The sequence below is a fragment of the Pipistrellus hanaki genome (assembly GCF_964339955.1).
Source record: "Pipistrellus hanaki genome assembly, chromosome: 8".
In the NCBI taxonomy this organism is placed as follows: domain Eukaryota; kingdom Metazoa; phylum Chordata; class Mammalia; order Chiroptera; family Vespertilionidae; genus Pipistrellus; species Pipistrellus hanaki.
Genome location: NC_140510.1, coordinates 85469598 through 85481433, shown reverse-complemented (window position 1 = coordinate 85481433; position 11836 = coordinate 85469598). Strand labels below are relative to the sequence as shown.

The 11836-nt window shown below is 53.0% G+C and overlaps 2 protein-coding genes across 2 annotated transcripts in view; one reads left to right on the top strand and one right to left on the bottom strand.

The window, feature by feature from the left end:
- OSGEPL1 (O-sialoglycoprotein endopeptidase like 1) overlaps positions 1-11836 on the bottom strand; it is a 187204-nt gene that overhangs the window by 140124 nt on the left and 35244 nt on the right. The window lies entirely within an intron of this gene.
- Positions 31-11836, top strand: part of ANKAR (ankyrin and armadillo repeat containing) — a 37526-nt gene continuing 25720 nt past the window's right edge. Inside the window, exons 1-5 of the mRNA XM_084892411.1 lie at positions 31-500; positions 4495-5132; positions 6166-6603; positions 9198-9361; positions 10231-10334. Of these exons, the coding sequence (XP_084748537.1) occupies positions 4532-5132; positions 6166-6603; positions 9198-9361; positions 10231-10334 (1307 nt within the window). The 5' untranslated portion in view covers positions 31-500; positions 4495-4531. The remainder of the gene's footprint in view (positions 501-4494; positions 5133-6165; positions 6604-9197; positions 9362-10230; positions 10335-11836) is intronic.

Genomic DNA, 11836 nt, shown 5'->3' with positions numbered 1-11836 from the left:
CCATTGTTCAAACTCTCCATGGAGCTGCCTGCCAGCCGCGCTGAACATGGCAGCCTTCCTGACGCTTCATGTGGCCGCAGCCAAATAGCTCTGTTTATTGTCGGGGTCGTGGTTGGCGTGGTGTACAGGGACCCTGTGACATGTGAGGGAACTAAGGTTCGGAGAAGCTAAACGCTGCTTGAGGTTCACACTCCTGAGCAATACCTGGTACTTGGGTTACGTCTCTCTGGGTTACACTTTCTGGGATGGACATACTTTGATTCTTTTAATCATAGAAAGAAATACTAGGATACGTGTACAACGAACAATTCTGTCGAAGACTTAAATGCCCTGAGTTGATTCCCTGGTGAATGCAGTGTCAGACCAGATTTAGGTATTAGGCTGAGTAGCTTTCCTCTGCACCTGACGGCAGACACCTTCAAGTGTCTGACATGGAGCTCTGACCTGACATTGCCCCCTGTTGGGAGGGGGTAGACTAAGGTGGCCCGAGCAGCCTGGAGGTGAGTGAGAATGGTTATAGTACAGCTCAGAATGACAGCAGCTGTCATTTACAGAGGGCTGCACGTGTCGGCCGCTGCTCTGTGAGCTTTGCTGGACTAACAGTCTAATCCCATAAACTCTGGGGGAGGTGCTATTAACCTTACAGGAACAATCTTTCCCAAGATGTGAGGACAAACCATCTGGGTACCTGAACAAAAAGCTAGAGGAATTCACATTTTTGTTCACGCTTCATAACTGCAAACATACAAGCCTCGTGAGGAATGAGCTTTGGCATGCTTGCCCTGGAACAACAATCCTGCACACACTTACCTCCATAGCAGCCGTTAAGAAGAAACGGAGCCATCGTGGGGTCGCTGGTGTTCAGCTCCACCAAGACTTAGTAGCGAACCCAGTTTCAGCTCCGCCTCTCAGGGAGGGCTTTTAGGCCCATCGGTCTGGCACTTCCTGGTCAGCATTAGTGAGGCCAGCTGCCTGATGCGACCCCCGCCTTTCCCCACGGAGGCTGGCTGTGCTTGAAATGACCCGTCCTCTTCGCCTTCCGTCCACCGGCAAAGGCTCCCAGAGCTCCCTTCTGTTTGCTGGTTGGATACTGTGACTCAGAATCCCTCAGTAATGCCAGTTAGGTTTTTTAACTTACTAGGTTGAATTCTGAGGCTTTAAAATCGCTAAACTATGAAGGCCCTGGCCAGATAATTCAGTTAAAGCATCATCCTGATATGCCAGGGTTCGATCCCTGGTCAGGGCACATGGAGGAATCACCCTGTGAATGCATAAATAAGCAGAACAACAAACCAACATTTCTCTCTCAAAACCAGTATGTAAAGGTTTTTAAAAGTTGCTAACATCTGATGTGAGGAAGAGAAATTCTGCCCGCACACCCTCAGCACCTCCACGTTGCTAAGCTCAGCCAACAGCCCGTGCGCGGCTCCCTTGCCCTGGCAGTGGGGCTGGCCAGTCCGGCTCCTGCCACCAACCCTGGCTTTGCTGCCGCCCTCCTGGCCCCTGGCTCTGTCTGCTGACCACCCTCTCTCCCTGACTTTAAATAGCAGGTTCTCTGGGTCTTCATTCTGTTCTCAGCTCTCTCCACGCCCCTGGCGATGTCAGCCCTTCCCCCTGGCTCCAACTACCCAACCCCCCAAATGTATCTCACCCACACGGCTACCGGTAGCCACACCTGCGTGTCAGGCATGGCGGACATCTGCCTGGCTGTCACAGGCAAGGTCAGTATGTCCACAACCCAGCTCAGATCTAGTGCTGACCCCGTCGCTCTGAACGGCCTCACCTTCCTATCACCATCCTCTCCACGGCCCCTCATCCCTGCTCAGGCCCACAGCCCCTCTCCTGTCCTCGCTCCAGCCTGTCCCCAGCTCTGCTGCCACCACCCAGCCTCCGCTTTCGGAATGAAGTTCCAAACCCTTACCGCAGCAGCCTGTGTGGCCTGGCCCTCAGCCACCTCTGTGCCTCACTCCGTGCTCAGTTCTCTCGTTCGCTGTGCAAGGCTCTATTCGCTTCTCACAAAGGGCCGTTTTCTTCCCGAGTCCAGGCTTCAGCGCCTGCTCCCCAGCCCCCTCCTTCCCCAGGTCTTCGCCTGAACAGCCCTGTCACCCAGGCTCAGCTGAGGCCCTCCTCAGGGCTGCCTCTCCCAGCCCGTCCGCCGGCTCCCCCTCCTGTGCCCGCTCCTCCCACCATCCCCGCAGGCCCTGCCGCTGGAGTCCGTGTTCCAGGTCTCCAGGTCTCCAGGCCCCATCACAATAGGAGTTCCATCCCGGGAGGGGGCGGGGGAGCTGATGGTGGGGCCCTCCGAGGCCTGAGAGCCTGGGCGTGGCCTCTGCCGGCTTCTGGCTGCCTGGCTGGCTGGTTGGTTGGCTGGTTGGCTGGCTGGTTGGTTAGTTGGCTTGCTGGCTGGCTGGTTTTCTTTGCAGAGTAAAAGCTAGTAGAGGCCTGTTAAGCGGAGGTGAGGAGGGCTGAGTTTAAAGAGGGGGTGAGGGTGGGGCAGGTACAACAGCGCGGGGCGCACAGAGGGTAGGGGTGTGGGGAGGGGGTCCTGGAGGCCAAGAATCTGCCCGTGGAGGGCCAGGCGGAGGGCTCCCCAGGGCAGGGCGGCCACATGGGGCGCACAGGCCTCCCCGGGCTCTGGGGTGAGGGGGCTCCTGTCGGCGGAGTTCTGCCCAGGGGGCCCCGGGCCCCGCCGGGACATGACCACAATCACTGGGAGTCAGCTGCCCTTCCTCCTGGCCCCCGGGCCCTGCCCCCCAGGTCCTGGCCGGGCTCCGGGACAGGCCTGGGCGGTCCTGACGGCGAAGGCGGGCGCCCGGGAGCGTCTGCCACCCCCCTGTCCTTGTTTCTGCGCCTGCGGGCGGGGTGCCTGGGCCTGGCTCTCAGAGCGGGGTTCCTGCCAGCAGCAGCAGCCCCTAACTTCTCCGAAAAGCACCTTCTCTGCCTCCCCGCCCCCTTCCTCCCCCACTGAGTCCGAATCTGCCCCGTAGGCCCAGCAACCTGTCTGCCAGGCCCAGCTGATGGCAGTGCTGCACGGGGAGGCTGGGGGCGGTGGGCAGGCAGAGGAAATGAAATGATGGCGCAGAGAGGTGGCGGACAGCAGGTGTCCAGCCCACAGCGGCTGCGGTCACTGTGATCCCAGGAGCGGAGCCGGCCTTAGGTAGTTGCCAGAAATAGGAAGGTAAGCACTTCTTGTCTTTCCTTTTCTTCTAAGCAGGCTTTTATTTTCTTACTCAAAAAAAATAAAATAAACATATGCCCAGAGCCTCTCCCACAAAAAGCAGGCATGCAGCCCTAGCGGGTTCCTCTAGGATCCCCACCTGCTAACGAAAGGAAGAGCCTCCCGACAGGAGGCCCAGGCCCAGGCCTCTCCCCCTTAGACGTGCATCTCTCTCTGTGCCTTTGAAATCATCTGGGAAGTGATTTTTAAAATATATTTTTTGGTTTTTTTAAATATATTTTTATTGATTCCAGAGAGGAAGGGAGAGGGAGAGAGAGATAGAAGCATCCATGATGAGAGAGAATCACTGATCAGCTGCCTCCTGCATGCCTCCTATTAGGGATCGAGCCCACAATCTAGGCATGTGCTCTGACTAGAATCGAACTGTGATCTCCTGGTTCATAGGCTGATACTCAGCCACTGAGCCACACCGGCCAGCAGTATCATAATAACTTTGTACAGTGACAGGTTACTAGTCATGTCATGGTGATCACATCCTATGGTAGATCAACGTAGAATCACTATGCTGTGGGCCTGAAAAGAATATGATATTGTGTGTTAACTATACTTAACTTTTAGAAATGTGTTCTAAAAGATTGAAAATGTAATGGTTAACCATGATACTGTTACCAGGTGGGCCTGGGGCCGGGGTGGGGCCACTTCATGCCAGCAGGTGGTGTATGGGTTCCTGGCGCACGGAGGAAGGATTTCACAGGCCCAGGTGATTTCGAGGGCACAGAGAGACACGTCTAAGGGAGAGAGGCATGGGCCTGGGCCTCCTGTCTGGAGGCTCTTCCTTTCTTTAGCAGGTGGCAATCCCAGGGGAACCTCAGGGGAGGGTCTTAACCGAATACCCACTAGCTTCCCAGGTGTGTCCCTCACTATCTGACTCCTCAAAGGGAGCGAACCGAGGGGTCAGGGTTATTTTCCGGTTACTTTTCTTTTCAAAGACCATCAGTCAAGAGGGACCAGGATCAAGGCCCGTCTGCCCCGGGACAGTCTGGAATGTGTCAACCACTGACCCTCAGTGTCCTTGGCTTGGGGAGAGAAAACCTTAGGATTCATTCGCTGGCTGGAAGTAGCTGAAATTGTTTGGCCTTGTTTAATAATTTTCCACCATTTCCTTTATTGCACTTGCCAGGGGATTGTCCTCGCTGCTTCTTATCCCACCTCCAAACAATGAGCCCAATAAGGGTGAAAGGGGCTGGTGTCTTTCTGGAGCAGTCAGCTTCATCTTACTGCTTGTTGTTGTTGTTTTCCCCTTTGGTTTGTTACAGAAAACTCCCCCAAAGGAAACGCCAGGATTCATTCGCCATGATACGTTTGCCCAAGAAAGGATTGCAGAGGTTTGACCAAATCCAGGATGAGGAAACCTACCTGGAGAACCTGGCGGTCCAGAGGAACGCCTCTGCTTTCTTTGAGAAGTACGACCGGAGCGAGATGCAGGAGCTGCTGACCACCACGCTGGTGAGCTGGCTGTCGGGCAAGGAGGACGTCCACCTCCAGATGGACTCGCCGGCCGGCATCATGAGCCAGATGAACAACGTGGGCTTCAACACCCCCATCCTGCTCATGCCCGTGGACCCCACGGCCCTGCTGGACTACAGGGAGGTCCACCAGATCATCCGCGAGCTGTCCGTGGGCATCTACTGCCTGAACCAGATCCCCGGCATCAGCTTAGAGGCCAACTACGACCAGAGCTCCACCTGCCAGCTGCCCCCGGCCTACTTCGACACCAGGATCGGGCAGATCCTGATCCGCGTGGACTACATGCTGAAGGCCCTGTGGCACGGCATCTACATGCCCAAGGAGAAGCGGACCCGCTTCTCCGAGCTGTGGCGGACCATCCTGGACATCGACCCGGAGGGCAAGCCGCAGACCAGCAAGGACATCTTCGCAGAGTTCAGCTCAGCAGGTGAGAGAGCCGAGCGCGTTTGACAAATGACGGGAGACTCAAAGTGCAGCGTCAGTGACGGGCGTGAGCCACCGGAGCGTCGGTGTTTTACGGCATTTGGTTTCCTGGGCATTCGTTCTGGGCATTCATTCAGTATAGTAAACTCCTCCCTTCCAATGGCCACAGCTCTCTCAACGCCTGTGTATAAACGAGAGATGCCACTAACTCCGGGGCATCCCCTTGAGCATGCTCAGTGTGATCACTGAATCTTTTAAACAGAAGATGGGAGGGGCAGGGAGATGTGTGGCAGTGCCCAGTACTTTCATGAGTCAAACACACATTGTGGTTCTAAGCGGCTTTTTCAAGCCTCGATTAAGGGAAATGTTATAAATGGCAATAGTCTATCTTTGCTTTATTTTTTAATTACAGTTTACATTCAGTATTATTTTGTGTTAGTTTAAGGCAGTGGTCAGCAAACTCATGAGTCCACAGAGCCAAACATCAACAGGACAACGATTGAAATTTCTTTGGAGAGCCACATTTTTTAAACTTAAACTTCTTCTAACGCCACTTCTTCCAAATGGACTCGCCCAGGCCGTGGTGTTTTGTGGAAGAGACAATCTCAAGGGACCAAAGAGCCGCAGTTTGCCGACCTTGGAGCTAGGAGGTTCAATTCCTAGTCAGGGCACAAGCCTGGGCTGTAGGCTTGATCCCCAGTATGGAGTGTGCTGGAGGCAACTTATCAATAATTCTCTGTCATCATTGATGTTTCTATTTATCTCCCCTCTTCCTTCCTTCCTTTCTCTGAGATCAATAATATATATATAATTAATTTTATTTTATTTTATTTTATTTTATTTTATTTTATATAAAGAGAATGGAAATCTGTTGTTTTTAATTCTCCACTTGTCCATCTTTCTTTACCCTCTCAGTTACCCGTCGCGCTGCCTGCTTTCTACTGTACCAGTTCTGACTGGCATTTCATGACCCCTCCCCTGTCAGGTCAGGACTTTGGTAATGGATGTGTTTGACCTGTGTCTCTCTCCCTGGGAAGGCATGATCGACATCACGAGCGACCCCGACTTCAGTGGGATCTACGACGAGGACATGAACGAGGACCCGACGTACACCCCCAACTCGCCGGAGGAGACGGCGGTGTTCATGCGGTACGCCGAGCACACCCTGCTGAAGCTGACCTTCAGCACGCTGCAGGTGCAGCAGTGCGAGAACGTGTTCGTGTTCGACACGGCCTACTGGCTCACCAACGCCATCCGCTGCACCCAGGACTGCCTGGACGTCTGCACCTACCAGCGGCTGCAGCAGCGGCTGCTCCTCCAGCAGAAGGTGATCCAGAAGCACTTCGAGAAGAAGAGGGAGATCCGGAGAGGCCTCGGGTACCTGAAGCTGATCTGCTTCCTCACCCCGTTCCTCCTGAGCCTGAAGAAGAAGATGAAGGTGCCCTACCTGAGCAGCCTGCTGCCGCCCTTCTCTGGTGAGCGCCCGCACGCCATGTGCTACACAGAGACACACGGTGACTTCCTGTTTACACTGAGCTGTGTTTTATTTTATTTATTTATTTATTCTAAAATATATTTTATTGATTTTTTTATTGATTTTATTGAGAGGAAAGGAGAGGGATAGAGAGCTAGAAACATCGATGAGAGAGGAACATCGATCAGCTGCCTCCTGCACACCCCCCACTGGGGATGTGCCCGCAACCAAGGTACATGCCCTTGACGGGAATCAAACCTGGGACCTTTCAGTCTGCAGACCGAGGCTCTTTCCACTGAGCCACACCGGGTTCAGCGGAGCTGTGTTTTAGTATGTGAGCCCCGGCATGTAACCTGGCTGTGGCCTGTTAGGAAGCAAAAAAGATCTATCGTCTCCAAAGTGATTGCCAAAGTAATTAAATATCCTTGGTCTTTGTACACAGTACTAGGTATATATGCACACCAACTGTAAGACTCAAAGCGAGTTCTGAGAAATTGGGAAATCCGCCACGTCTATGATGGGACCGCACTGAGGATAGATCCCATCTCACCCAGATTGCTCTAGAAAGCCAGTGTACGTCCGCTCACCATCCCTGTCACGCCATGGCTGGTTTGGCGCAGGGTGTAGAGCGTCGGCCTGCAGACAGAAGGGTCCCGGGTTCCGTTCCGATCAAAGGCATGCACCTTGGTTTCAGGCTTCTGGTCCTGGTCGGGCGTGTGGGAGGCAATCAATTGATGTGTCTCTCTCACATCGATGTTTCTCTCTGTCTCTCCCTCTTCCTTCCACTCTCTCTAAAAATCAATGGAACAAATATCCTCAGATGAAGGCTAAAAACAAAAAAAAAAAATCTGTCATGCTTTTCACGAAAGTTTAGAAATTGATTCTGAATTAACTTGGAGTACTGAAGGATCATGGATGGTCTGACATTTCAGAAAAAGAGATGAAAACATTTTATTTTTTTAAAATATATTCTTATTGATTTCAGAGAGGAAGGGAGAGGGAGAGAGAGATAGAAACACTAGTGATGACAGAGAATCATTAGTCGGCTGCCTGCTGCATGCCCTACACTGAGGATGGAGCCTGCGACCCGGCCTGTGCCCTGAGCGGGAATCGAACCGTGACCTCCTGGTTCATAGGTCAGACACACATTCTGAAACGTTACTAAGTGGCTCTGTAGTTAGCACAGAGACCGGTGGACGAGAGAGAGAGCCGAAATTGGAGCATGCTCCCATGGAATCCGACAGGAATGAAGAGCAAGCTAGTCCCCCCACCCAGTGAAAACACAATTCAGGTCTTTTCCTCGGTACCCGAGCCCGTGGGCTTTCTATTCTGGTGGAAACGTTTCAGTAGAAACTTGCAAATCGCTCAGTGACAATGTGTGTCACCAGCCTTTGAATGGTGATGATGATCGTGTCTGTGAACTGTGTGAAATGGGTTCATGGCGGCACTTGTCCAGGGCAGGGGTGAGGGGCATAGTGAGGGGCTGAGGCCGTATGCACAGAGCGTATGTGTGCCACGCCAGTATAGCCCAGGGTTCGGCGAGCCTGAGGGCGGGCTGGTGAAGGACAAAGAAAAGACAGACAAAGAGAATGAGCTGGATCTAGCTTATTCTTATGTGCCTGGCTGAGGCCACAGAACAGATCCAGACTGCAAAGCTGGTGCTTTATTTATAATCCGGGGCAAACAAGGTAATCTACAATGTTGTTATAAGTTTCACTTGTTTTGGCAGCACTTGCTGCCCCTCCCACAGCCCACTAGCTACCCAGGAAGGATCTAGGGAGCAGTCACAAGATCAAGCTTAATGATGCTTAGAGGACTGTGCCCTCCAAGCTGGGACTTGTTTGCGACTTTGTCAGCAGATCAGGCCAAGGCTTACCTCTATAACCGCTTCCTACAGGTGTGGCTCTGTCTGCGATGACCCGTCACTCAGCTGAGTAGCAGCATCTGGCTCAGAGGTCATGCTCACGGCTCACTCCAGGTGGTGAGAGCAGGCTGCGCTCCCATCTTTGGGTTTTCTGTGCGTCCCTTTTACACTTCCCAAATGACACGATGTGCTTTCTGTGGATGAAAACATAGTCTGCTAACAGTCTGTTAACAGACTAATCCTTACTGCGATTTTAGAAAATTATTTTTTTTTAACAAATGTTTTAGGTGCGGTTTTATTACTTCCCAGAGAAGTGGGCTGATTATTTTTGTCCTGTAAGAGACACTTATTTCTAGTTCTGGTAAGTTTCTGTTTACTTAACCAGGGATTCTCTAAGGCACCAGGTTTCAAATCTTTGCTGATAATCGGAGGTCAGAGTTTAGTGTTGAGCTCACACATAGAAGTCAGTGAGTGGAATAATGTCTGTCCTTTTGGAATGTCTGTACGATGAAACTACAGAAAATGCCCCAACATGTATGACATACATATGTGTTACTGTTTGAAATACACACCAAGAGCATAAATAATCGCATAGAATCTCGTTGCCAAGTCTTTCACTTCGTGAGGATTTTTCACTTTGTTTACATATATGGGAATCTCAGATTTCTCGGAAGATGGTGGTTCACCTGCCCTTTCCCACTGGGTGACCCGAGTTTGCTTTCCTTTTCGAGATGACAAGGTCAAGACCGAGCGCGAACTGCCTCCGTTTATGTACGGGCCGGACTTTAAATGCCGGAACTTCCAGTACGCAAAGCACCAGCACTTCCACGTCCACGGAGGCATTGAGTTTGACATCACCACGCCCGCCATCGAGGACGCTCGGAAGGTTTTCCAGGTGCAGACGAGTGTTATTCCTGAGGTGGTTTGGCTCCCTCGTCCTGTTCTCCGCCCAGAACGTCTCTGCGGGAGCGGGCACTCGCAGCCCTCGGAATGAGCTTCCCCTCGCTCCTTTCCCACGCAGCGTGGGGCACGTATGAAAAAGGGCAGACGGGGCCTAAGGAGCCAGGTTGCGTGTGAGAGGGGAAATGGGCAGGAAGCTAAGTACCGCTCTCGGCCTCACAGACGGTCAGCCTCCCACGGGCAGTCTTGGCCCCAGGACACTTACCCAAACGGTGGGGCCGGGACCCCGGCCACTCACTGCGCGTCCTGCTTCCCTCCAAGATCCGTGTGGGAGCAGAGCCTCCAGGGCCTCACAGACCACCCGTGGCCCACGCACCACCGGGTGGCGACCGCTGCTCTGAGTTTGGGAATAATAATTCATCTGGAATGTAGTGTAAATACTATAAAAATATATTTTATTGATTTGTTACAGAGAGAATGGGAGAGGGATAGAGAGTTAGAAACATCGATGAGAGAGAATCATCAATCAGCTGCATCCTGCACACCCCCTACTGAGGATGTGCCCACAACCAAAGTACATGCCCTTGACCGGAATTGAACCCGGGACCCTTCAGTCCACAGGCCAACGCTCTGTCCACTGAGCCAAATTGGTCAGGGCAGTAGTATACATTTCTGTTGTCATTTCTTGTGTCTCTTCTCTTACATTTTTTCCCCTCATTCCCAAAGTAGGGACCTGGTACATATAGTTATTATGAGGGGTGTTTTTTTTATTGCCATTTGCATGTATAAAATTTCATCTGAAAGACATCACAGTCGTTTAGATTTTTTCAAAGATATTTTTTACTAACCTAACTTCTATTGTAGGACAATCTGGAAAAAATACAGGAGTGTGCCGCTAGCAGGTCTGCGGAAGATTCCGGATACAAAGAATTTTACTCCATACCCGTCATGGAACTTAACGGGAAGAGGTAAGGACGCAGCAGCCAGCAGCCAGCTGTGGGAAGTTAGCGGAAGGCAGGCCCCTGCGGAATTCCAAGGGTGGCTGACCGCCTGTGCTGGGCCTCAGCTCAGCAGCGCCCCCTGCAGGGCACGCAGACTCAGCACAGCATCTCGTGTTGGGTCTCCCCACGCTCGGGGAGCATCTGGGAGAGTCCTTAGAGGTGGACCCTCTGTGAACGCCGTCTGGCCTGTACAGCTCCTCACATCCTCCTCAGCACGGACGTGGAGGCCTCCTGAGCGGGTTCAGAGCCCCGCCCCCCGCTTCCAGGGAGGGAGGCGGCCCCAGGGAGGGGTGGCACTCCCCACGCCGGGCCCTGGAGGAAGAGCCGGCCGAGGCGGCCCCCGCGGGAATGGGTGGCAGCAGGAGAAAGGTCGGCAAACTCATCAGTCCACAGAGCCAAATACCAACAGCACAGCGACTGAAACTCCTTCTGAGAGCCACCTTTTTTAAACCTAAACTTCTTCCAACGCCACTTCTTCAGCATAGACTCGCCCAGGCCGTGGCATTTTGTGGAAGAGCCACACTCCAGGGGCCAGAGAGCCGCCTGTGGCTCGCGAGCCACGGTTTGCCGACCACGGTACTGAGGGAAGGAGCCAGCAGTGACTCTCCCCCAGGCTGGGAGGGCCCGGGCTGTGTCTGCTCCGTCTCAGGGCCTGAGGGTGGGGTTTCCCTGTCCCTGCTGCAGGGAGCACACGCCGTTCCAGGGCACACGCAAGGCGGGCTCTTTTTAAAAATATATTCTTACTGGTTTCCGAGAGGAGGGAGAGGGAGGGAGGGAAACACCAGTGATGGGAGAGAGAGAGTCATGGATCGGCTGCCTCCTGCACGCCTCACACTCCCCAGCCTTGTCTAACCGTGACCTCCTGGCTCATAGGTAGACGCTCCACCACTGAGCCACCCCGGCCGGGCTCCAGGCAGACCCTGGAGGAAGCCCGTGGAGGCACACTTAGGTTAGAAGGGTTCACGCACACATTGGTAAAGGGAGGTGAGCACGTGGTTCAAAGGCAAGCCAGAGTTCCCTCGGCCGGAGTGCGAGCTTCCAGCGATGCTCAGCAGTGGCCCAGGCACTGCCAGGAGCTCAGAGCCCATCAGAACAGCCTTATAGAAAAACTTGATCACTAGCCGTCGATAACCATGCCATTGAAGTACTTACCAAGTACACTTTAAGCTACAGTTTTGCCTTTAATGGTTATGAAATGTAAAGGTTTGGTGGCATATAAAAAAGTAGCCAATCAGCCAAAACCGGTTTGGCTCAGTGGCTAGAGCGTTGGCCTGCGGACCGAAGGGTCCCAGGTTCGATTCCGGTCAAGGGCACCTGCCTTGGTTGCAGGCACATCCCCAGTAGGGGGTGTGCAGGAGGCAGCTGATCGATGTTTCTCTCATCGATGTTTCTAACTCTCTATATCTCTCCCTCTCTGTAAAAAATCAATAAAAAATATATATATTTTTAAAAAGTAGCAAGTCAAAGAC